This window comes from Pinus tabuliformis, chromosome 3_2 (genome assembly GCF_031772625.1).
Source record: "Pinus tabuliformis cultivar Carrire ecotype Pingquan chromosome 3_2, CPIR1, whole genome shotgun sequence".
NCBI classification, from domain to species: Eukaryota; Viridiplantae; Streptophyta; class Pinopsida; order Pinales; family Pinaceae; genus Pinus; species Pinus tabuliformis.
In genome coordinates, this window is record NC_142302.1 from 32,789,052 (window position 1) to 32,812,079 (window position 23,028).

At 37.1% G+C, this 23,028-nt stretch overlaps 1 protein-coding gene and 1 pseudogene across 1 annotated transcript; both read left to right on the forward strand.

The window, feature by feature from the left end:
• The first annotated feature begins 13,055 nt into the window (after positions 1 to 13,055).
• LOC149179670 (CBL-interacting protein kinase 18-like) lies at positions 13,056 to 13,598 on the forward strand. The gene has a single exon (XM_089413618.1). The coding sequence runs from the start codon at positions 13,056 to 13,058 to the stop codon at positions 13,596 to 13,598; it is 543 nt and encodes a 180-aa protein (XP_089269744.1).
• Positions 13,599 to 13,665: 67 nt separating this feature from the next.
• LOC149179671 (CSC1-like protein ERD4) lies at positions 13,666 to 16,055 on the forward strand (annotated as a pseudogene).
• The last annotated feature ends 6,973 nt before the right edge of the window (positions 16,056 to 23,028 follow it).

Consider the following 23,028-nt stretch of genomic DNA (forward strand, 5'->3'; position numbering starts at 1 on the left):
TGGTGATTGTTACAATCCTAGATTGAGTGGTGGTTGTTACAATCCTAGATGGAGTGGCGGAATCCAGGTTACAATCCAACTAATAAAACATAAAACATAATATCCCTAATAAGGATACAATTCAACTAATAAAACATAATCCATCAATACATTAGGTTACAATCCAACTAATAAAACATAAAAGCCCTAATAACAAATGCACTTCCACTACAACTTCGTTATAGCTAATTAATTTAACAATATATGGAGTGGTGTCAGTTACAAGGTTATAATCCATTAAATGGAGTGACGGGTGTTACAATCCATATTGTTTAATTTTATTTTATTTTTATTTTTTCTCATTAATTAACATACCTGCCTATGAGCAACAACAAACTTTTAATTCATTTTACTTAAATGTTTTTCCAAGTGGCCATACCTTGGAGGCCAAAGTGATTACACACCACTTACCTAATGAATTCGACAAAATCGTTAAATAATATGAAAATTTTTACCTTTTAGTCACCATTTGACAATGACATGGTGATGAATAACAGGTACAATAAATATTTAATGACAATTTGAAACGCTCAACTAAGAAGCCTTGTCTTATGCCTCCACGTTGCCATATATGCGTCCATGTTTTAGCGTGCAAATGTCTCAGAATATAAACGAACATTTGTTTCATATTGATATTTGAAACTAAATTTTTAATTTCATTTTCTCTAATCCTAATACTTGGAGATAAATAAGAGGAACAATAAATTTTATAATCATGATTTGTTAAAAAATTAATTTAAACAAGGTTTAAACAAATTATTTAGATATGCAAGGAAGTTATCAGTTTCAATTACATTCATTGATAGAATGGAAACGGCAAGATTATATTGATATCTTTTAATTTGGACCATCCCATCAAAAAAATAATTATTTAAAAGATTAAAGTGGCCAATTGCAATAGGGGGGACGACTATCGGTGTAACTAGGGTTTATTTGAGTCCAACGGATAAGTGTAGGATTAATTCCCCACAAATCCCCAACAACTTTATGTACAATTGTTGAGATTACTCCATGTGATTTCTCCACCGGGCACTTTCTGGCTCTGAAAAGAAGAAAAAAAAACTAGATTTTATTTTAGAGTTGTGACTGATATCTAGGTTAGGTTTTGAAGGTGACCACCAGATTTCAGAGGGAGAGGGATAGGTAGATTAGAATGAACTAGGGTATAGATACATAGCCAATTTTTACCAACTGAAAATATGTCTACATGAATTTTGTGTTATCAGATTCTCCTCATTTTTCACAATTTTGACCATTTAATGTTAAAAATAAAGAAAATTATTTTAACGTCCATGAGGCTAAAGATATATTATGGGATGTATTTCTTCTTCATCTGGTTGATGTCTTTGACCCTTTTCCTATGAAGCCTCACAATAAATGCTCCCATATTCTTGACAAACCCCTCACTAAATAGATTATTCCAAGAGCTAGCTGCCACAATATCTTCATAACTCTTCCTATTATGAAACCCCATAACTAAAAAGTGATGTAAGGAAAAAGTTGGTCAGTTTTCAAACCCCATATTTTTAATGTAAATAACGCGATGATCATGTCACTTCAAACCACACTACCAACTGTTTTGTGACTGCAACTATTTCAGCTTGCAAGTGTCATGGAAGAGGATGCTTTAAGAATTCATACACGTTTAAAAAAAAAGACAACAGAAACCAATTTGCATGATCCATAGTTCATAGATGAAATTGTATTGTGTTGCGCTGTATGCTAGACTAAAATACTAGAGTACATATCTCGTAATAAGAAAAGTATCCCAAAGACAAATTTCCAATATATTGGCCAATACAAATCCCAAAATGGCCAAGGAAAACATATAACCATAGCTTTGTAACAAGTCCTGAACATATCATATTATAAACATATATAAAAATACTTAGATGTAGCATATACTAAGATGGCATAACCGATACCAACTTACACATTGTCAAACATCAACACATCAATAACAAAATAAACCATCGCTGATAACTCCCATATGAAAATGCAAAATATAACATCAAAACCATATCAAGTGAAAGGAAACGTCCCTTCGCCATGAAGACTTTCGTTCTTGTACACCTGGAAATGTATCCAGCCCGCCTGCATGGTTAATATTTTCTTGGACAATTTGTCTGCCATGGAGTTCTGAAAACGGCTAATATGTGTGAGGTGGAGATTATTGAAGTGCATAGACAAAGCCCTTATGTGTTTTAACCAGTTTGATAATAGAATATGGTTAAAATAGGATCTGTGGTTAACCCAGTCTATATATACTTTTGAGTCTCCCAAAATAGATAGGGATTTAAGAGATAACTAGTCTGAACGATAAAAAGAAAAATTCCCCATAGGGCCATGATATCCACTTTGGAATTGATCCCAAGATCACCATTCTAGATGAAAAAATAATATAAACCAAGATCTAGAGCGATATAATATTTTCACCCACAAACCATATCCTAAGCATCCCCATAAAAAAAACCAACAGGGAATTTTTCCCAGCAATCCATAGGCAACAATTTTTTGTTTTTCCTAATACAAGGCTTCACATGATATTCGAAGAAGAAAGCAATGATTTTAATGCAAATCATTTCAATATAGAAAGAGATGTCTTCAAATAAAAGTTTGTTCCTAATACCCCATAAATATAAAGAGAGGGAGTGCTTTATAAAACTTGAAGTTATAATACCATTCCATAATGCACTAATTTATAGAGGAATACGTATAATGTCCATTCATTAGCAATGTTTAAACATTGTCATACACGAATCCAAATAGCCATAGCTCCAGGGTATTTGAATAATAAATGGATATGATCCTTATAATCCTATAGACATATGTAGCTTCTACCTAGACCATGAAAACCTTCCTTGCATAGGTTTTCCCACTTGAGGATTTTGTTGTGTCCCACTAGCTAGCCAAAAAATTTCATCTTGAGGTGTTAATTTGGGGCACCATCGAATGTGTTCTAGCCTCGAAACTTGGTTAAGAGGCTAAGGCGAATGAAATCTCCAATACCCAGAAATGGTTTGGGAAGATTCTAAACAGTTGGAGATATATTAAAATAATTAATATTTTTAATGGAGTCCCTAAGTCTAAGCTTAGGGAAAATGAAATATTAATGTGTATTAATATAAAACTGTGTTAAAATGGTCCAAAAGTCATGGATCAAGCCAGAATTAATCTTAGTCGTTGAATTGTTAATGAGAAAATTATAATAGGAGGCTTGAGGGTCACTTGGAGAACACACCGAGTTGATCAAGATTTCTATTTTCTGGGGCAAGGTTTGCCGAGGAAGTCGAAAGAGTGATCAAAGTTGTAGATGAGGGGTAGTGAATACAGAAGCAAAGAGGCAGAGATAGTACTAGGAGGATCAACAAAGAATCTAGGAGAGAAGGATGCAAAGCTAGCCAGAGGTTCACATAGAGCCAGCCAGGGCTCACGTAGAGGCAGCGAGGAGCTGCGTAATGCCTTAGAGAGCCAGTGTGGGTGATGCAGAGGCTATAATACCTGATGCAATGCCTTGAGAGGCTCACACAGGGAGAGACAGGGTGATGTTGGGCAGACTCTAGGCCAAAAAGGGCTGACGCAGTCCCTAGAGGCTAACACTAGGGTTTTCGTGGGGCGGATTGGAGGTGGGAGCTATCAAAGTGTTTATCCGGGGTTTCAGCCGGAACATCTGTCTCCGACTGAGAGGTACTATTGCCGAGATTATTCTCTATTGGGTGAGTTGGTTTTGGCACCCAGATTGTATTCTGAAACTACTTAATAATTAAAACCCTCAGATAGCTGCATTGGTTTTCCTACATTGGGTTTTTCTAGGGACATTGGTTCAAAAACAAAAATTTCAATTGTGTGCTTGTTATGTTTCCTTTAGTTGATGATCTGTAATGTGTTGAGCATGTACTTGTATTTATTTTCAATATTTACATTGTAAATAACTTCTTAATTAATCATAACAAGTAGGCATAAATAAATCAGAAAAGTACATGAAGGGTTTCTAACAGTTAGGCTTAGAAATTCCAACATGGTATCAAAGCGTGGTTGGAGATCACAGGAGATTTGAGGACATCAGCCGAGTAGAGTAGCAGTAGCAGAAAACTATTGTCTTGAGTGACAGAAGTTTTTCCTAGCAGAGAAGCAGCAAGGAAGGGGTGATGTAGGACCTACATCATCAAGTTTGAGTCGAGAAGAGGATCAGCACAGTGGCAGAGGGGAGCAAACTTGACCTACACAGTGCCAATCATCTTTTCAGTCAAGAATGATGACACCCATGGCCAGGAGGTGCGGATTTTGCTAGTGGTGGGATTGCGCAAAGCCTAGAAACTCTGACCTTCAATTTGTTGGGGCTTAGGAGGCTCTAGGTAAGTTACAAAGTGAAGCTGGTGGGGTATTGTAGTCAGAACAGTACCTAACAAGGAAAGACCAAGGAGGAGGGAGTTGCTGCCGAGGATTTCTAGCCAAGAAATCTGGATCAGTGGTGCAGCTGCACTAAGGATCAAAGTGGCGGCATCTCAACATTGGCAGATGGGTTTCGAGGAGGAAAATCAAGGCTCAGAGAGAGTCACACAAAGAACTTCCAGGAGGGAAGTAGAAGAGTAGTGAGATGGCAGTGAATGGAGTAAGAGACTAGGAGAGACTAGACAGAGCCTCAAACTTTGTAGTCTAGAAGGCTAGAATCTTATCCATTCTAAATAGGAATCGTCTCAAGAACTTCTTCTTGAGGACAATAGCTGTTCCAGTTGACCCGACTGATAACGATAAGTGCGAGGTTGCAATGGCGAGGGCTAAGATAATCATCCTTGACAGGGTCAAGGACCATGTAGTACCACATATTGCCGAGAAGAATACGACAAACGAGATGTGGGAGGCCCTAACGAAATTGTATCACCATAGTTTCGTGCAGAGGAAGATGCTACTAGAAATTTAGTTGCGGTCATACCAAATGCAGAAGGGATAATAGATTGACACCTTCCTCGGTCGATTGAAGGAGATATGGGATCAGTTGACTTCCATAGGGGCCACGCCGAATCAAGAATTGATGTTGAGAACAGCCCTGAACATAGTCTCTGAAGATTGGGAGGTGTTTGTCGAGAGCATACTCAGAAGGACAACCCTTATAGATTGGGAAGAAATTTGGGCGGCTCTTCGCCAAGAAGAGATTAGAAGGCTAAGCAAGGCGGGAAGCAATGACATGGGGATCAAAATCAATAAGTAGGAAGAGGAGGATGTTGCCCTAGCATCTGAGATAAAGCAATAGAAACGGAGGAAGAAGGACCTCTCCAAGATTAAATGCTTCAATTGTGGGGAATTGGGTCCCTATGCGAGCCAGTGTCCCAGGAAGAAAAGAAAAGGAGAGGCTTCTGAGACCAAGGCTACGCTAGTAAGGGCGGAGAACTAAGTGGAGATAGATGATGACTGTGCCATGAGTTCCCACACGCCACTTGAGCAGAAGTGGGGATACATCGAGCTATAGTCAGACGGACTACAGGCGATGAGGGGAAAGATCCTTAAGGTACCAAACATCTTGGATTATACCTGGTTAAGGGACCCCAAAGACGAGTAGCATTGTTGGCAAATGTTAGGAGAGATGGATGCAGATGGAACGACAAAGGGAGCTACAGTACAAGATTCCCAGGACAACATGCGGCAATAGTGCGAGATGCATAGAGTTGTTGCAACAGTGCAGAGGTCAAAGAGGGAGCACTTGTCAGCGACAGAGGGAGTTTCAACATTGATGGTGTCTCTAGCCTAACAAAGATGTTAGAGTTTGGAGATCAGTTACTTACTTCTCAGTAACTAAGAAGTTGTTCCTAGTAGAGAAGCAACAAGGAATGGGTGATGCAGTACAGGTCATCTTTTTCAGTCAGGAATGATTGACGCCCATGGCTAGGAGGTGCAGATTTTACTGGTGTCGAGATTGTGCAGAGCCTAGAAGCTCTAACCTTTAGTTTCCTGGGGCTTAGGAGGCTCTGGATAGGTTGCAGAGTGAAAGTGGTGGGGTACTGTAGTCAGAATAGTACCTAACAGGGAAAGACCAAGGAGGAGGGAGTTGTTGTCGAGGATTTCTAGCCAAGAAATCTGGATGTGTGGTGCAGCTACACTAAGGATCGGAGTGGGGGCATCTCGACATTGGAATAGGGTTTTCTAGGAGGGAAATTGAGGCTTAGAGGGAGTCACACAAAGAACTTCCAGGACGGAAGTAGAGGAGTAGCGAGATGGCAGTGAATGGAGTACGAGACCAGGACAAACTAGACGAAGCCTCAAACTTCATAGTTTGGAAGGCCAGAATCTTATTAGTTCTAAACATGAACCGTCTCAAGCACTTCTCCTTGAGGACAATAGCAGTCCTAGTTGACCCGACTGATAATGATAAGTACGAGGATGCAATGGCAAGGGCTAAGAGCATCATCCTTGATGGGGTCAAGGACCATGTAGTACCACATATTTCCGAGAATAATATGACAAATGAGATGTGGGAGGCCCTAAAGAAATTGTATCAGCATACTTCCGTGTAGAGGAATATGCTACTAGAAAATCAATTGCGGTCATACCAGATGCAGAAGGGATAACAAATAGACACCTTCCTCGGTTGATTGAAGGAGATCTGGGATCAGCTGATTCCATAGGGGCCATGCCAGATCAAGAATTGATGTTGAGAACAGCCTTGAACGTAGTCTCTGAAGACTGGGAGGTGTTTGTCCATAGGACGACCCTTCCATATTGGGAAGAAATGTGGGTGGCTCTTCGCCAAGAAGAGATTAGAAGGCTAAGCAAGGCAGGAAGTAATGGTAAGGGGATCAGAATCAATAAGGAGGAAGAGGAGGATGTTGCCCTAGCATCTGAGGGAAAGTAGCAGAAACAAAAGAAAAAGGACCTCTCCAAGGTCAAATCTTCAACTGTGGGGAACTGGGTCACTATGCGAGCCAATGTCTGTGGAAGAAGAGAAAAGGAGAGGCTTCCGAGACTAAGTTGCGCCATCAAGGGTGGAGAAGGAAGTAGAGACAAATGATGACTGTGCCATGAGTGCTCACATGCCACTTGAGCAGAAGTCGGGAGACATCAAGTTGTAGTTAAATGGACTATAGGCGATGAGGGGCAGGATCCTTGAGGTACCCAATGTCTTGGATTATACTTAGCTACAGGAGCCCCAAAGAAGAGTAGCAGTGTCGGCGAATGTTAGGAGAGGTGGATGTGGATGGAGCGACAAAGGGAGCTATAGTGTAGGATTCCCAAGACAATGTGAGGCAGCAGTGCGAGATGCATAGAGTTGTTGCAACAGCGTAGAGGTCAGAGAGGGAGCACTTGTCAGCAATAGAGGGAGTTTCAGCATCAATGGTGTCTCTAACCTGACAAAGATGTTAGAGTTGGGAGATCAGTTACTTACTTCTCAGTAACTAAGTTGCATTGTAGCTATTAGCAGTGGCAGTGCTATGGGCAACACAATGCAACATGATGAGAGGGATTTCACTGCAGATGCAGCAGTGGCAGTGGTAGAGCCATGGGTAGCAGCACATATGCAGAGGGAGTTGTTGTACAAATGCAACAGTGGCAGCGGCAGGGCCATGGGTAGTAATACATGATGCAACAACTTAAGAGGATATTGGGCAGCAGGCATAGCATCAGCATAAGGACCGATGTCGGATTAGCAGGGTGATGCTCAGTTAGGAGTATTACTAGAGCACAATCCTTGCTAAGAGGGAGTGTTGATTTGGGGTAGCATCAGATGTGCTCTAGCCTCAAATCTTGGTGAAGAGGCTAAGGTACATGCGATCTCCAATACCCAGAAATTGTTTGAGCAAATTCTAAACAGTTGGAGAGATATTAAAGTAATTAATATTTTTAATGGTGTCCCTAAGTCTAAACTTAGGGAAAATAAAATATTAATTTGTATTAATATAAAACTGTGTTAGAATGGTCCGAAAGTCATGGATAAAGCCAGAATTAATCTTAGTCATGGATTAAGGACTTAATCTCAGCTGTTGAATTTTCAACGAGAAAAGTATAAAAGGAGGCTTGAGGGTCACTTGGAGAACACACTGAGTTGATCAAGATTTCGACTTTCTGGGGCAGGGTTTACTGAGGAAGTTGAGAGAGTGATCAAAGTTGCAACTGAGGCGCAGTGAATACAGAAGCAGAGAGGCAGAGATAGTACCAGGAGGATCAGCATAGAATGCAGGAGAAAGGGACGCAGAGCCAGCCAGAGGTTCACGTAGAACCAGCCAAGGCTCACGCAGAGGCACCGAGGAGCTATGCAAGTGCCTCACAGAGCCAGCCTAGGTGACGCAGAGGCTCTAAGGGCTGACGCAATGCCTCAAGAGGCTGATGCAGGACAAGATAGGGTGACGTTAGGTAGGCGCTAGGCCAGAAAGGTCTAATGCAATCCCTAAAGGCTAACGTTGGGGTTTTGTGGGGAAGATTGGAGCTGGGAGATGTCGAAGTGTTTATCCAGGATTTTAGCCAGAACATCTATCTCTGACTGAGAGGTACTACTATTGAGATTATTCTTTGTTGGATGGTTTTGGCTCCCAGATTGTATTCTGAAACTCCTTAATAATTAAAACCCTAAGATAGCTACAACAATTTTCCCGCATTGGGTTTTTCCGGGGACATTGGTCCAAAAAAAATGGTGTCACTTGTGTGCTTGTTTATTTTCCTTCAGTTGATGATTTGTAATGTGTTGAGCATGTACTTGTATTTATTTTCAGTATTTACATGGTAAATAACTTGTTAATTAATCAAAACAATTAGGGAGAAATAAATCAGAAAAGTACATGAAGGGTTTCTAACAATTAGGCTTAGAAATTCCAACATGAGGGGCATGTGCCATGTCCATATCAATCTATAGCATTCAGACCCTAGAGAATTATTGAAAGTAGGAGAGATGTGGTAGTATATTTCTTCTCTCTCTCTCTCTCTCTCTCTCTCTCTATATATATATATATATATATATATATATATATATTCAAGGAAGACCTACCATTACAAATGAGAGTGTTAGCCTTGCCACTAAAGTTGATTTTCGCATCATATAGATTTTAAATGTAAACATCCCATGTCTTTACCATTTGACCATCAAAACCGAGTGCCTCATATCTAATCTATATTGGATATAATCCCAAAGGATCATCATAATTTCGCAGTTGATGAAGTTTATAGATCCCCAATTTGTGGATATGGAGAATGATCTCTCTAGGTAAAGTATGATTTCCTCCAAAACCCCCCATGGGGTCCTCTTTACCCAACCCGATATCCTAACAAAGTCTACCAAGGAGCCAATTGTTGAGTTTCATGAAAGGAGCCAATTGTTGAGTTTCATGAAACCATTCCAGATATAAGAACAATTTTTCAAGGAGTGATTCTGAAAATTTCTTTCAAGTATTTTTCAGAAATGATTTTCTGCCAAACATAAGAAACCAATAAATCCCTCCAAAAAATTTTATTGTTAAGTGCCCATCCGAACTTCTCCAGATGTTTTAAGCCCCAACCCATCATCTTTTCCCCCGATGATTGCCTCCAATCGAATAAGGTGGATCCTTCTTGGTCCACTAACACCAAACCATTAAAAAAAAATGGTGCAATAATGGAGTTAATACTATTAATGACATTTTTTAGAGAGAAGTAAAAGGTGCACCCAATATACAGATATGCTCTATGAAACTCACTGAGAGCATTCCTTCCACCCATTAACATCCATCTATATGACCAAATCGATAATCTGTACTCAAAATTCTGAATGAACCACCGCCGGTTCATAATTTTGTACGGTTTGGTTTGAACGTAAAACCAAGATATCTGAAGCCATATTTTAAGAATTCATAAACCTACCGATCTTTATTTCACAAATGTTGAAGCCCCTTCTAAAGTCTGTTCGAATTTTTGTATTTCCGTGGCATCTTAATGTTGCATTATTTAAACTAAATTGCATTTTTAAAAGTAAAACTAAATACAACATTATGAAAAATGATTAAACATTAACATAATTTAGTTTAACAATTTAAATTTATGATATCCCCACTTTTAATTTATTTAATCGAATTTTGTGCCAAGAGGCCTTTTATAGCTCAGTTCAAAGAAAATGTTTCAAAGATACATAAATAAAGTGTGAAGTTAAAAAAAATAATAAAAAAAACATAAAGCTTATTGAGTTAAAAAGGGAAAAGTAATAAAAAGAATAATTAGATTAAATTTATTTTTTTATAATGTAAATTTATTTTTTAAATAAAATTATAAACAATTTTTTGTTTCGGATTTTATATATATATGTATGTCACATTAAAATAAATTTAAATAATAATTTATATATATTATATTATATGCTTATTATGGTTGTTTAATAAAAAATGTCAAAATTACAATATAATAAATTAAATTGAATTGAATTGCTATTTTTATTATTTTTTACTTGTTGAATTGAGGCTCCTGTGATCCATAACATATATAGAAGATTTTTTCGTGTAAATCACATTTAGAAAAACCTTTGTGTGATTTACACCAAAAAATCTTCTATATATTTTTTACTTTTTATTACTTTTCCAAATAAGTTAACATTGTGTCTTTTTTATTATTATTATATAATTTGATTTAATGTGCCATGACATGGATACTACAACACTTAAATGTTCACACTTATTTACCGACACTATTGATTTACATTTATAATCATAATATTTTCAAAACATATAACTAATAAACATATAAAAACTTAATAAAAATAATTAATAAACATATAATTACAAACAAGAATGTTTCTATAATTATATAAGAATATTTCTATATATAGAAATTAAAATATATATAAAATATGAAAATATACTTTACCATATAAATTAAAATAAGGATTCACATTTGTAACCTTTATATTTTGAAACTCCATATTTAAATTCAATTAATAAGCGTATAAAAACTTAATATTTATAATAAACTTTTTTCCCTCCTATATATACCAGCATAGATCCATCTTAACTCGGATTTATCTAACTAAATCTCTTGAGATACAAACCTCTTTTAAAGTAAAAAGAGATTGTATCCCTCTTTCTGCTTGATAGATCTGGGGTTAAGATGGATCTAGACTAATTTTTATATACACACATACCATATCTAGGTTGAATCCATCTTTCCTTCTCTCTTTCCTCCCGCTCTACTCTCTTGCTCACTCTCTCTCCATCTCTCATTTGTCACCCCATCTCTCTCCACCTTTCTCTCTTTATGTATTTATTTTTCCCTCCGTCTCTCTCCCCCTACAGCTCCATCCCTCTTCCTCCATCTCTCCTTCTCTCTCTCAAGTCCTCTCCCTTTTCCTTCCTCTCTCTCCCATTCTCTCCCACCTCCCTCTTTCTCTCCTCCTCATCACTCTCTCTCTCTCTTTTCCCTCAAAATTATCACTATCTACCTCCCTATCTCCTCTCTCTCCCCTTCTCTCCCCCCTCCATATTTGTGTATCCATTTCTCCCTTTCTCTCTCTTATCCTTCTCTCTCTCTTCCCTCCTCTCCTCTCTCAATCACTCTCTCTCCATCTCTCCCTTCTCACTCCCTCGCTCTCTCCACATCTATATTTTTATGCCTTTGTTCTTCCCTCTCTCTCTCCCCCTCCAACTCCATCCCTATCTCCCTCCCTCTCTCCTCTCTCTCAAGTCTTCTCTCTTCCTTCCTCTCTCCCTTTCTCCCCCACCTCCCCCTCTCCCCCCCCCCCATCTCTCACTCTCTCTACCCTCCAACTCTATCACTATCGGGCCTCCCTCTCCCTTTCTCTCTCTTCCCCTTTCTCCCCCCTCCATCTATATGTCTCCATCTCTCTCTCCTCTCCTTCTTTCTTTCTTCCCTCCTATCCTCTCTTCCTCTCTCTCTTTTCACTCCCTCTCTCTCTATCTCTATCTCTCTATGTCTTTTTTCTTCCCTCCCTCTCTCTCCCCCTCCAACTCCATATCTCTCTCTCTCTCCCTCCCTCTCTCCTCTCCCTCCCCTCCTCTCTCTCTTCATTCCTCTCTCTCCATCTCTCTTACACCTCCCTATGTCTCTCTCATCCCCATCACTCTCTCTCCCCATCCTCTAGCTCTGTCACTATATACTTCCCTAGTTCCTTCTCTCTCCCCCCTCCATTCATATGATGGAGAATTTTAACTCTATGTAATGATTAATCAATGCTATATGTAATGCATAAAATATTTCACATTTTAATTTTTTATTGTGAAATGAGTTATGTTTTTTGGCATGTGGTATTGATAATCTATTGTATTGGCCCATGGTATTGTAGAAAAACCTATTTACAATTTAATTATATCATAAGGTGTTCCCCTTTGAAATCAACTCCCCGCTTGCGCACCTATCATCATTGTGCACCCTAAGATTATATGTTAGATGATTGAAAAAGGCTTAACCATTTGACCAGGGGAAAGTAGTTACAAATTCATTGCAGACTGGTATTCGATTCAAAGATGTAGGTAAAGACGTCGTCTACGAGCTCCGGGTACTCGCTAAATGGGGCGACGACCACCACATCTGGATGGTTGAAGCAAACCCTTAATCTCTCAATCTACACCCCAAATCGTAAGGTCATAATGTAAATTCGTGGTGCCCTGGACGCCATTGTGCAATATCCATTATGTATTCTCTGTTGTGTATATATTCAAAGAAATATTGGGCATATACATAAAATTTTGTAAGATGAACTTGCAGATTGTGCAGGTCATGGATCGCCTAGCTCTAGCATAAATCTCATGCAAAGAGCAGAGGTAGAGCATTATCAGAAGCACTATATACTCCTGGAATGGAGTGCATTCCAGAGAGCAATAGTGCGGTTCAAAAATTGCATAGAACCAATAAATAGAGGAGGGTTGAAGGGCAGCTAAAAGGCACCCAGATTTTGTTATTTTTTTGGCTTTGTGCTTGTTGGCATAGACCATGGAGATGAAGCCCAATATTTTGATGGGGAGGTATGAATTAGGGCACCTGCTGGGGCAAGGGACATTTGCCAAGGTCTACCATGCCAAGAACTTGAAGACCGGCGAGGGTTCGTGATTAGAGTCATGGATAAAGAAAATATCCTCAAGATCGTTATGATCAAGCATATTAAATGGAAAATCTTGGTTATGAGACTGGTTCGACACCCCAACATCGTTCGTCTCTACAAAGTCATGGCCAGCAAGTCCAATATTTACTTTGTCATGGAGTATGTGAAGGGCAGTGAGTTCTTCAATCGGGTTGTCGAAAAGGGGAAACTGAAGGAAGAGGAAGCAAGAAAATTTTTTCAGAAATTGATTAACACAACACATTTTTTCCACAGCAGGGGTGTGTTTCACCGGGATTTGAAGTTGGATAACCTGTTATTAGATGAAAATGGTGATATGAAGGTCACCGACTTCGGCCTCAGCGCATTGCTGGAGAAGTTCAGACAAAACGACCTTCTCCACATGTCATGCGGCACGTCAACATACATTTCGCCAGAGCTGATTACCAGGAAAGGATACAATGGAGCAAAGGCCAACATATGGCCCTATGGGATCATACTATTCGTGCTCCAAGGGGGATCTACAAGGGGGATTTCAAGTGTCTCCATGGTTTCCCTCTAAAGTTCAGCATCCATTTATGCGGCTGCTAGACACTAACCCTATGATGAGGATCATTGTTCTCCAACTCATGGAGGTTTCTTGGTTCCACCGTGGCTTCAAGTGCCTGCAGGCCAATAATGATGTCGTTGTCAGACCACTAGAAGACATTGACTCAGCCTTCCCCACCCCCAAGCCAACCTGCTTGAACACCTTCGACATAATTTCCCTCTCGTCGAGGTTCAATCTCTCGTGGTTGTTCAAGGATTATGTGGTGAAGCAGGAGGAGTCGAGGTTCACTTTGACTCAGCTGGCATCGAGCATAATGTCAAACATGGAGGAGATTCCAAGTCTTTCCTGGTTCATTTTCAATAATTTGAAGGATTGTAAAGTGAAGTTGCAGGGGTGAGAGCAAGGACAGAAGGGGAATTTGTCTATTAACGTTAATATTTTTGAAGTCACACTCTCACTCTTCATGGTGGAGCTTTAGAAGACCAGAGGGGATTTGCTGGAATACAGTAAGTTGTGCAGTCATGATCTAAATCCTAGCCTCAAAGACATCGTGTGGACATGGGACGGAAACAGACAATAAATATATATTCACTGTGTATACTGCATGATGATTGTTCACTTTAAAAGTATTTTTGAGTTAAATGACTGGTTGAATCTGCAACCTGCTCTATGTTGATTGTAAATATATTCCTGGCAGAATTGATAGGATAGAGATGGAGTTGCTTTTGTCCTTTCATTGTCAATATATTTGTGGCAGGATTAGTAGGATTTAGATGGTGGTTGATCTGGTAATCTTCTTTAAAGACCCTAAGAAGAAATATGTCAAGTCTAGCTATAACTACAATTCTTGTATTAGCCTAGCCACTTGATTGCAGTCAAACCCCACCCCCTTTTAGCATTGCCATAATGTGTTTGGAAGCCTCATTTTCTATATGATTCATCTAATTGTTCCAAGCTCTTAAGATATGATAGAATTCTAAACTCTCAAAGTAAATGGTTCTAACAAATTTTCCATCCACTAGAGATGAGAACCTTAAAACCTTCTCATATTCTTTACCTCAGCAACCTTTATAATTTTCAATAGCATGCCTATTGCAATAGTTGCATCACAGGTTGTGCATTCACAGTTTGCAAATAAATGGATTGTAATGGATTCTCCTAAGCCTCCTCAAATACTGTGGAAAAGTCTTGCCATGCCCTTCTATCAGAGGATGATTTGAGAGAATATTGTATACATTATTGTGTTTCTAGCTATTGTTTTCTACATGATTCCCATCACCTTTATCTCTGCACTTACAACCCTTGATAATCTAAGAAAACTTCTTCCTTTTCTGAAATTAGTTGTGGATAAAAAATCACTTAAAAGCATCCTTGAAGCTTACTTGCCTCAACTTGCTTTGCTTGTCTTTCTGGCTTTCTTTCCCACAATTCTCATGATTCTCTCCAAGGCTGAAGGGATTCCTTCAGAAAGCCATGTAGTGAGAGCTTCCTCTGGAAAGTATTTTTACTTTATCGTGTTCAACATTTTCCTGGGAGTTACATTAGGTGGCACCTTGTTTGAGTCCCTCAAGGCAATTGAAAAGCAACCTAACTCAATCGTTACTCATCTTGGAAATTCTCTTCCTCCCAATGCTACCTTCTTCATTAGCTTTTTTGCGCTCAAGTAAGATGGGTTTCCCTTCCCTTCCAATTTAATGAAACTATTTTCTAGTTTTTAGTCTCTGAAATAATTCGTTGTTGGTTTGCTATGGATGAGATGTTGTGAATTTTCTTCATTAGTTTTACGCAATGCTAATGCATTATTCACAAAATTAAGGCTGAATATTCTTATGGGTTGATTGTTTGCACCATACTTTAATGGTGGAAAATATTTCAAACAAATGTTTTTTGAACTACCTACCAGAGTTCCAAATGACATGTTGATTATCACCATTTCTCTATGTTATTCTGTTATTTCTCCCATGATCCTTCCTTTTTCCTTCATGTACTTCATTGTGGGATGGTTTGTGCTTCGGAATCAGGTGACTCTCTCTCTCTCTCTGTCTCACAACTTTCTTTGTTTTTAACAAATGGAAATTGGTGCCCCCAAATTCCATATGAACCAGACTTGTGATAATAAGAGAAGCTAAGGAATGGGTTGAGGCTCATATATGCATTGCTGCAAGGTAAATAAACATAAAGTTTGAGGTTTTGTTTAAGCTGATGACCTCCTTTATTTGGTGTGTGCAGGAACTTAATGTGTATGTGGCCTCTTATGAGAGAAATGGGCGTATGTGGCCTCATATGCACACTAGGATTCTGTCAGCTTTGTTCATCTCCCAGATTACAATGATTGGGTACTTCTCAATCAAGAAATTATATTATTCACCCTTGCTCCTTCCACTTCCACTTGTAACTCTGGTATTTGGCTATGTTTGTAAGAAATACTTTTACACCTCATTTTGTATCACTTCCATGGAGGTGGCTTGAAATGAATTAGCCCTCCCTATCTATTTGTGGAGGAAAAGTTTGATGATTTTGAGAAATTTGAGGATGCTCGGTCCACCATTTCCTCAAGGATGATCTCTATTACTACATCCATTTCTTGACCAACCATACCTAATTTTGTTTCTCCAATTCCTTCTGTGTACAAAACCAGATATGAGAGGCAGAAGACTATTGTTGATTTTCCCATCATTGTAAGAATAATATGTCATTTTATTTTGATAGGACCATACAAGTGTTCCAAGATCCCCAATACAATCATAGGTCAAGCTCTTTATTGTAACATAGTTTAGGATGTATGGGAGCCTAGAGAGTCATGATTGTCTATTTATCTTCTATGTCCTCTGCTTCTTGTTCATTCTATTTATTTTATTTATCGCAAATGAATATGATATACAATGGCTTCTAGCTATTTTCATTTCTTTAGTTGGGCCATCGTGAAACATCTATTTGTGGTTGTTCGCTTAACTTTGAAATAGTGTATATTTATGCCCTTTTTCCTACAATGTTTCTTAGGATTAAGTTAAATTTGTTATGTTGTGAGTTTGCTTCATCAGTTTGAGGCAATGCTAAAGCATTGTTCACATAAATAAGGTTGAACTTCTCCTACAATGTTTATTCAAGTTAACTTAATGTTGTTATGTTGTGAATTTTCTTCATCAGTTTGAGGCAATGCTAATGCAATAGTCAAATAAATAAGATGAATATTATTATGGGTTGATTATTTTCACCATCCTTTAATTGTGGAAAATATTTCAAACAAATGTTTTTTGAACTGTCTTCCTCTTATTTACCTTTAGCACCATTCAATTTAGTGATCTTCTGCTTAGAAGAGGTGAGTAGGGGGTGTATATTCTGCAAAAGTTGTGAAAGCACAATTACAATAATAAGCCTTCCAGTGATAGGTTTGAGCTGACCAATGATGACCAAGTTAATTTTAGGTGAAATCTTTATTAGGATTATTTTTCCACTCAAAAACATCTATAGTAAACGAAAAGTAAAATATTTTTGCAGAGATTACAAAAAAATATAACATGGTACTTCAAGATTCTCCCAAACACATTAATTATTATAGATCATTGTTATCTAAACTTGATTCCTTAAAAGGAATGTGAATAAATACATAAATTAGTTACAAATTTATTTTAATTGACGGTGACACCTAATATGAACTTTTTCATCTAATTATAGCTCAATAATATGGAATTTTTAATGCTACTAGAACTTTTACTAGACATTTCTAAGAAATAAGCATTGCTCTATGCATAACACATAGAAGGAAAATATTTTGTTTTATATGGTGTAGAGTTCTTTGCAAAATAACACTGATAATGGGAATTTGAGGACAACGACCACTATAGAGCTAAAGTTGATTTAAGGACATATCAACTGGATATTTAAAATGGGTGGAGAGTAAGAGCTTGGCTTAGTTCTTAAGAATGAGCACCAAAGGGGGTTATCAAATTTTGTGAGCTGAGGAATCATTCATTAACTCTCAAGATAAAATAGGCAGTAGTCTAAAGAGGTCATTTTTCCCCTTTTCTTAGGCTAAATTTTCAGTTGATTTTATTTGAAATTTAATTAGAAATTGGGAAAATTATAGTTGCAAGTTGTTGAATCTATCCATTTTGACATTTGAAAACACAATTTAATTGACAATGTTACAAGATTAGTATTTCCTGATTCCGTAAAAAAAACCAAAAAAGTGGCAGCATTTGTCAGCTGAAGACATATATGCTCCAGCGTCTAGAGTCACTTTCTTCCAAATGATAGCCTTTTCATTTGAAGACCTTGTTTGACTCTCTTTCTCTGGAAGAGGGAGCATGTTAGTAGGGCAATTTTGGTTTCAAAGAAAGGCAATTTCCTGGTGTCGATGGTATTCCTCCAGGGGTTTATCAAACTAATTTTATTCTAATTATAAATGGTCTACTAGAATTTTATGAAGAGGTTATATTTAGTGGTACAAATCTTATAAATTTATTCTGAAGCCAGCTCATAAATTACTATGAATTTCATAGCCATTACGTTACTTCATTTCATCTTATAAAATTTAAGTATTCTATCAAAGAGGATATATTGAAATTCTAGGAAGAAGCTATATTTTGTGGTGCTTTGACCAGTGGTCTTACTAAATATATTCCCAAGCCATTTGATGGATTAGTTAATGTTTCTTACAAATTTCAAATGTGTAACCCTCGGCAATTATTTTCTGCCAAAATGGCTTTGTTTTTATGAGATTATTCTTTTAGGAGCACTGATTCCTAGTTAAGAGGATATGTATTAGGGGAAGAATTTTGATTAAAATTTTGCTTTAGTATTGATAGATTTTTTCAAGAATTTTGATAGATTTTGAATAACTTTTTGATAGGATTAAATAAGGGTTTTTTTTTACAATGCTAGGATACAATATACTTAATATTTGGAGAAAAATTTAGGGTGATAATATTTACTTTAAGGATAGACTTTATTGAATCTAAAATATAAGATTTAATATTTGAAGAAAGTTTACAAGAATGATTAGTGTTTTGTTCAAAGATGTTTCTACTCATTTGGAAGTTAATGACAAGTTACTGATAATGTTTATCTTCAAAGTTCAATCAAATAAGATTGTCTTCTTATTTTAGTGTCTTGTTTCATATATTGAAGCTCCACATTATGTATCAAGATATTTATTTTTAGGGCCCAATTTTATTCTTACCTAATTAGTAAGAGATCCTCCCCTACTAATTTAGATTGAAAGGGATTACCCTTCTATATATTATGCCTATTATTGTTTATTTAAGAAATTTGATACAAAATTTACTAATACCATTAAAAGGTCTTTTAAGTGGCATAAATATTTCAATCATGCCTAGAAGTCATATAAGCTTTGCATATCAATTGTGCTTCTTGTTTGTTTTTAACAATTTGTCATTTAAAAAATCAACAATTCTCATTATGGTCATTTAGAAAAAATAATAATGAACTATTTTATTTAAAATTGGGGTTTTTTGTTCCAATTTTCTAGATCATGGCCTTTCTCAATAAAGGCTCTTGGATACTTGTTAGCTTGGAAATTTCACTAGGTAAGGTGAACAAATATCTATTTCTTAGGCCAAATGTCAAAGACCTTGTTAGGCCCCTATAGTACTAGTGGATTCCCTTATTATTATTGTCATTGTAGCCATTTATTGGTATTGTTGTGCCCATGTTGTCCCCATATTGTTATTATTGTGCCCCATAGAAGCCCACTATTGTTATTTTGTGCCCTTACATTATTATTCTTATGTCAAAGTTGACCATATTGTGACCCCGTAGACTTCTATATATAGAAAGGAGGTCTTTTCATTTGTATCATCCAATAATTATTCATTTGTGTAATGTAAAGGAGGTTCCCCCTCGAAGAGACTAATTTTCAATTCGTTTCTCTATCTTTTCTTCTATTTTGTGAGCTGGTTGCATAACAACTAGTATCAGAGCTTTGGATTCTAGGGTTTCACTGCTTCAAACAGGTCATCATGGAAGTTTAGCTATAATTTTTTTTCTACGACGTTTTAGAATCGAACATTAAAACCCATTTGAGAATAAATCTTGATGAACCTCTGCTATGGATCTTGTCTCGCTACATTTTCGGAGATATGATCCAAGTAAGTGAGGGCTTTTGCAAGCTCCCGAATTATATCTCAAACAGGTGACCTGGGGAAAATCGTCATAACCTTCTCTCTGAGCATCGAATTGAAATTTTGTAAAAAGGTACAGAAAGAGTTCAGACTTTAGTTTTCTATGTATCAGTTTTAGGTTCGAAGGTCGAAACAATCACACATGGAACTTCCTACAAGTTCGCTACACTGAACTAGGATATAACCAGGTCATCATGGGATATCTGGAATAATGATTTCTTGGAGAATCCAATCTTGATCAGACATGTGGGATTGGAACAAGGACTCAAAAGGATGCCATGGGATGAAATTTCAAACCTTGTAGATCCATAATTACAAAGATACAGTTGATTCAATATCGAGCTCCTACAAAGTAAAAACATCTGTGTAGAAAAATTAGTTTGAAGGAATTCAAAGGACATAGTGAAGCATAATTATCATTAATTGATGCTTCGAAGATAGAAAATGGAAACACCTAGTAAGAAACCTAAAATCTCTAGCATGACTAGTGAAGAAGAGGAAGAAATGCAAGATGATATATCAAAATTACGAGACCAAGTGCAACAAATTTTACTCTCACAAAAAGTAACAGAAGCTAAGATGGATGGTTTAAAGAAAGGTGTGGAAGCTAAGATGGATGCTTTGAAGAATGGCGTGGAAGCTAATATGAATGGTGTGGAAGCTAATATGGATAGCATGGAAGCTAAGATGGATGGTATAGAAGAAAAACTTAAAGGTAACATGGATGATTTTAAGATTTGACAAAGTTACTACAAGAAATGCTTACTAATGGCGAAAGGGTAGTAAAGCAAACTCATGATGAGAACAAAATAAATGTTAATCATGATTTCATAGACTCTAATGTTGGATTGAATACCTGCCATGTTCTAAAGATAAATATGAGAAATTATGATGGCAAGCATCCCGTAACATGGATACTACAGATGGCGCAATATTTTGATCTCCATAATGTGAAAAACACATAAAAGGTACGCATTACAACATTATATTTGGAACCCAATCAGTTTGTATGGTATCAATGGATTTGCTCTCGTAAACAAATTGTCACTTGGGCAATTTTTACAGAAGAAAAGATAACACATTATGAGGATACAAAAAGCAACACCCTTTTTAGCTAATTGATAAATCTCAAACAAAAGGGTTGAATGGTCAAGCACATTGAGGACTTCCAAAAATTGAATATAAGGGTAAAAGATATTCCAGAGGAGCATAGGATTGATGTGTTCATAGGGACATTAAAGGATAACATCCAACATGAGGTTCACATTTGGGAACCTGATTCATTGGAGAAGGCATTCAGGTTGGCAAGAAAAATTGAAAGCAAAATTATGGCAACAAGGAAGCCTACCAATCACAACTATAAAGATGGAAGTATTGTTGCCCCTAGCCTTCCACAACATACAAGTTTGACACCACAACAATTGGAAGAAAAAAGATAAAAAGGGCTTTTTTACAATTGTGATAGCAAATACACTAAAGGTCATAGGTGTGTTGAGAAGAAATTATTTTACATAGATTGTGAAGACGAAGAAGAAAAGGAACAAGAAACATCAAAAGAAGAGGATACACACTAGGAACAAAGCCTAGAGAAAGAAGAAATTAATCCAACCACATCTTGTAACCACTCCTCAAACTATCAAGATTGAAGGACATATCAAGAAGAAAAAGGTAATAGTGTTGATTGATTCAGGCAATACCCATAATTTTATTCATTGTAAGATAGTGAAGGAATTGAATTGCTTCCTATATCTAGCACCACAGTGTCAAGTGATGGTCACAAATGGAAGAACCATAAATTTCTCTGGAAATTTCACAATATCAAGCTATCCATGGGAGAATATGTGTTGAATATTCCAATTCTTTCCATTCCAATGGGTGGTGTTGATGTTGTAGTAGGAGTCCAATGGCTACAATGTTTGGGTACGATAGCTTCTAATTTTCAAGAATGTTTCTTGAATTTTTTTCAGAAGGAAAGGAAGTTGAATTAAGGGGTTTCGCAAGGAAACCGAGAAAGATAATCACCAATAACGACATGAAAAATCTTCTAAAGAAAGAAAAATGTGGCGTAATTTCACAATTATGTTCACTAGAGGTTTCCATGTCGAAATCATCTATTTCTCCAGATCTCCAAAATGTCTTAGACAATCTTTCCAAGGTATTTGAGATTCCCAAAGGCCTCCTACCTATTTGTGATCATGATCATGCTATTCATTTGATTCGAGGAAGTGTTCCTCCAAACATCGGGCCTTATAGATATCCCTATGCCCAAAAGACTGAAATTAAACGTATGGTTGCAGAAATGCTAGAGAATGGTATAATTCAACCTAGTCAAAGTTCTTTCTCTACTCCAGTAGTATTGGTGCACAATAAGGATGGATCATGGCGCATGTGTCTGAATTATAGGGAGCTCAAAAAGCTCACTATTAAAGATAAATTTCCCATTCCTGTCATTAATGAATTATTGGATGAATTGCATGGAGCAATTTACTTCACCAAGTTGGATCTGTGTTCAAGATATCATTAAATCAAAATGAAGACTGAAGACATTTCGAAAACAACATTTAGAACTGATGAGGGTCATATGAAGTTTTGGTCATGCCTTTTGGACTTACCAATGCACTTTCTACATTTCAAGGTTTGATGAATTCCATTTTCAAACCCTTCCTTAGAAAATTTGTGTTAGTATTTTTTAATGATATACTAATCTATAGCAAGCCTTGGAAGGATCATGTTCAACATGTTGATAAAGTGCTCAAACTATTGGAGGAGAAACAATTATATGCAAAAACCTCCAAATGTTTCTTTGGAGTACAAGAGGTGGAATATTTGGGTCATATTGTATCTCATGAAGGTGTTAAGGTAGACCCTAGAAAAATTAAACCCTTTGAGGAATGGAAAATCCCCACATCCATAAAGCATTTTCGAGGATTTCTCGGGTTGATAGGGCATTATCACAATTTTGTTAAGAATAATGGGAGAATAGCAACACCTCTAACAACATTACTGAAGAAAGATGCATTTTCTTGGACTCCAGAAGCAATGAAAGCCTTTGAACATATTAAATATGCAATGTGCCAAGCACCGATCTTAGCTACGTCAGACTTCACAAAAACATTTATTGTGGAATGTGATGCCTCAGGAAATGGAATTGGTGTTGTTTTAATGCAAGAATAAAGACCCATTTCTTTCGAAAGTCATCCAATCATAGGAAAGTATTTACAAAAAGCTATTTATGAGAAGGAAATGTTGGTAATACTACATGCACTTAAGAAATGACAACCTTACTTAATGGGAATCCA

Coding starts and splice junctions, on each gene's coding strand:
- LOC149179670 (XM_089413618.1), top strand. CDS start 13,056: ATGGATAAAGAAAATATCCTCAAGATCGTTATGATCAAGCATATTAAA.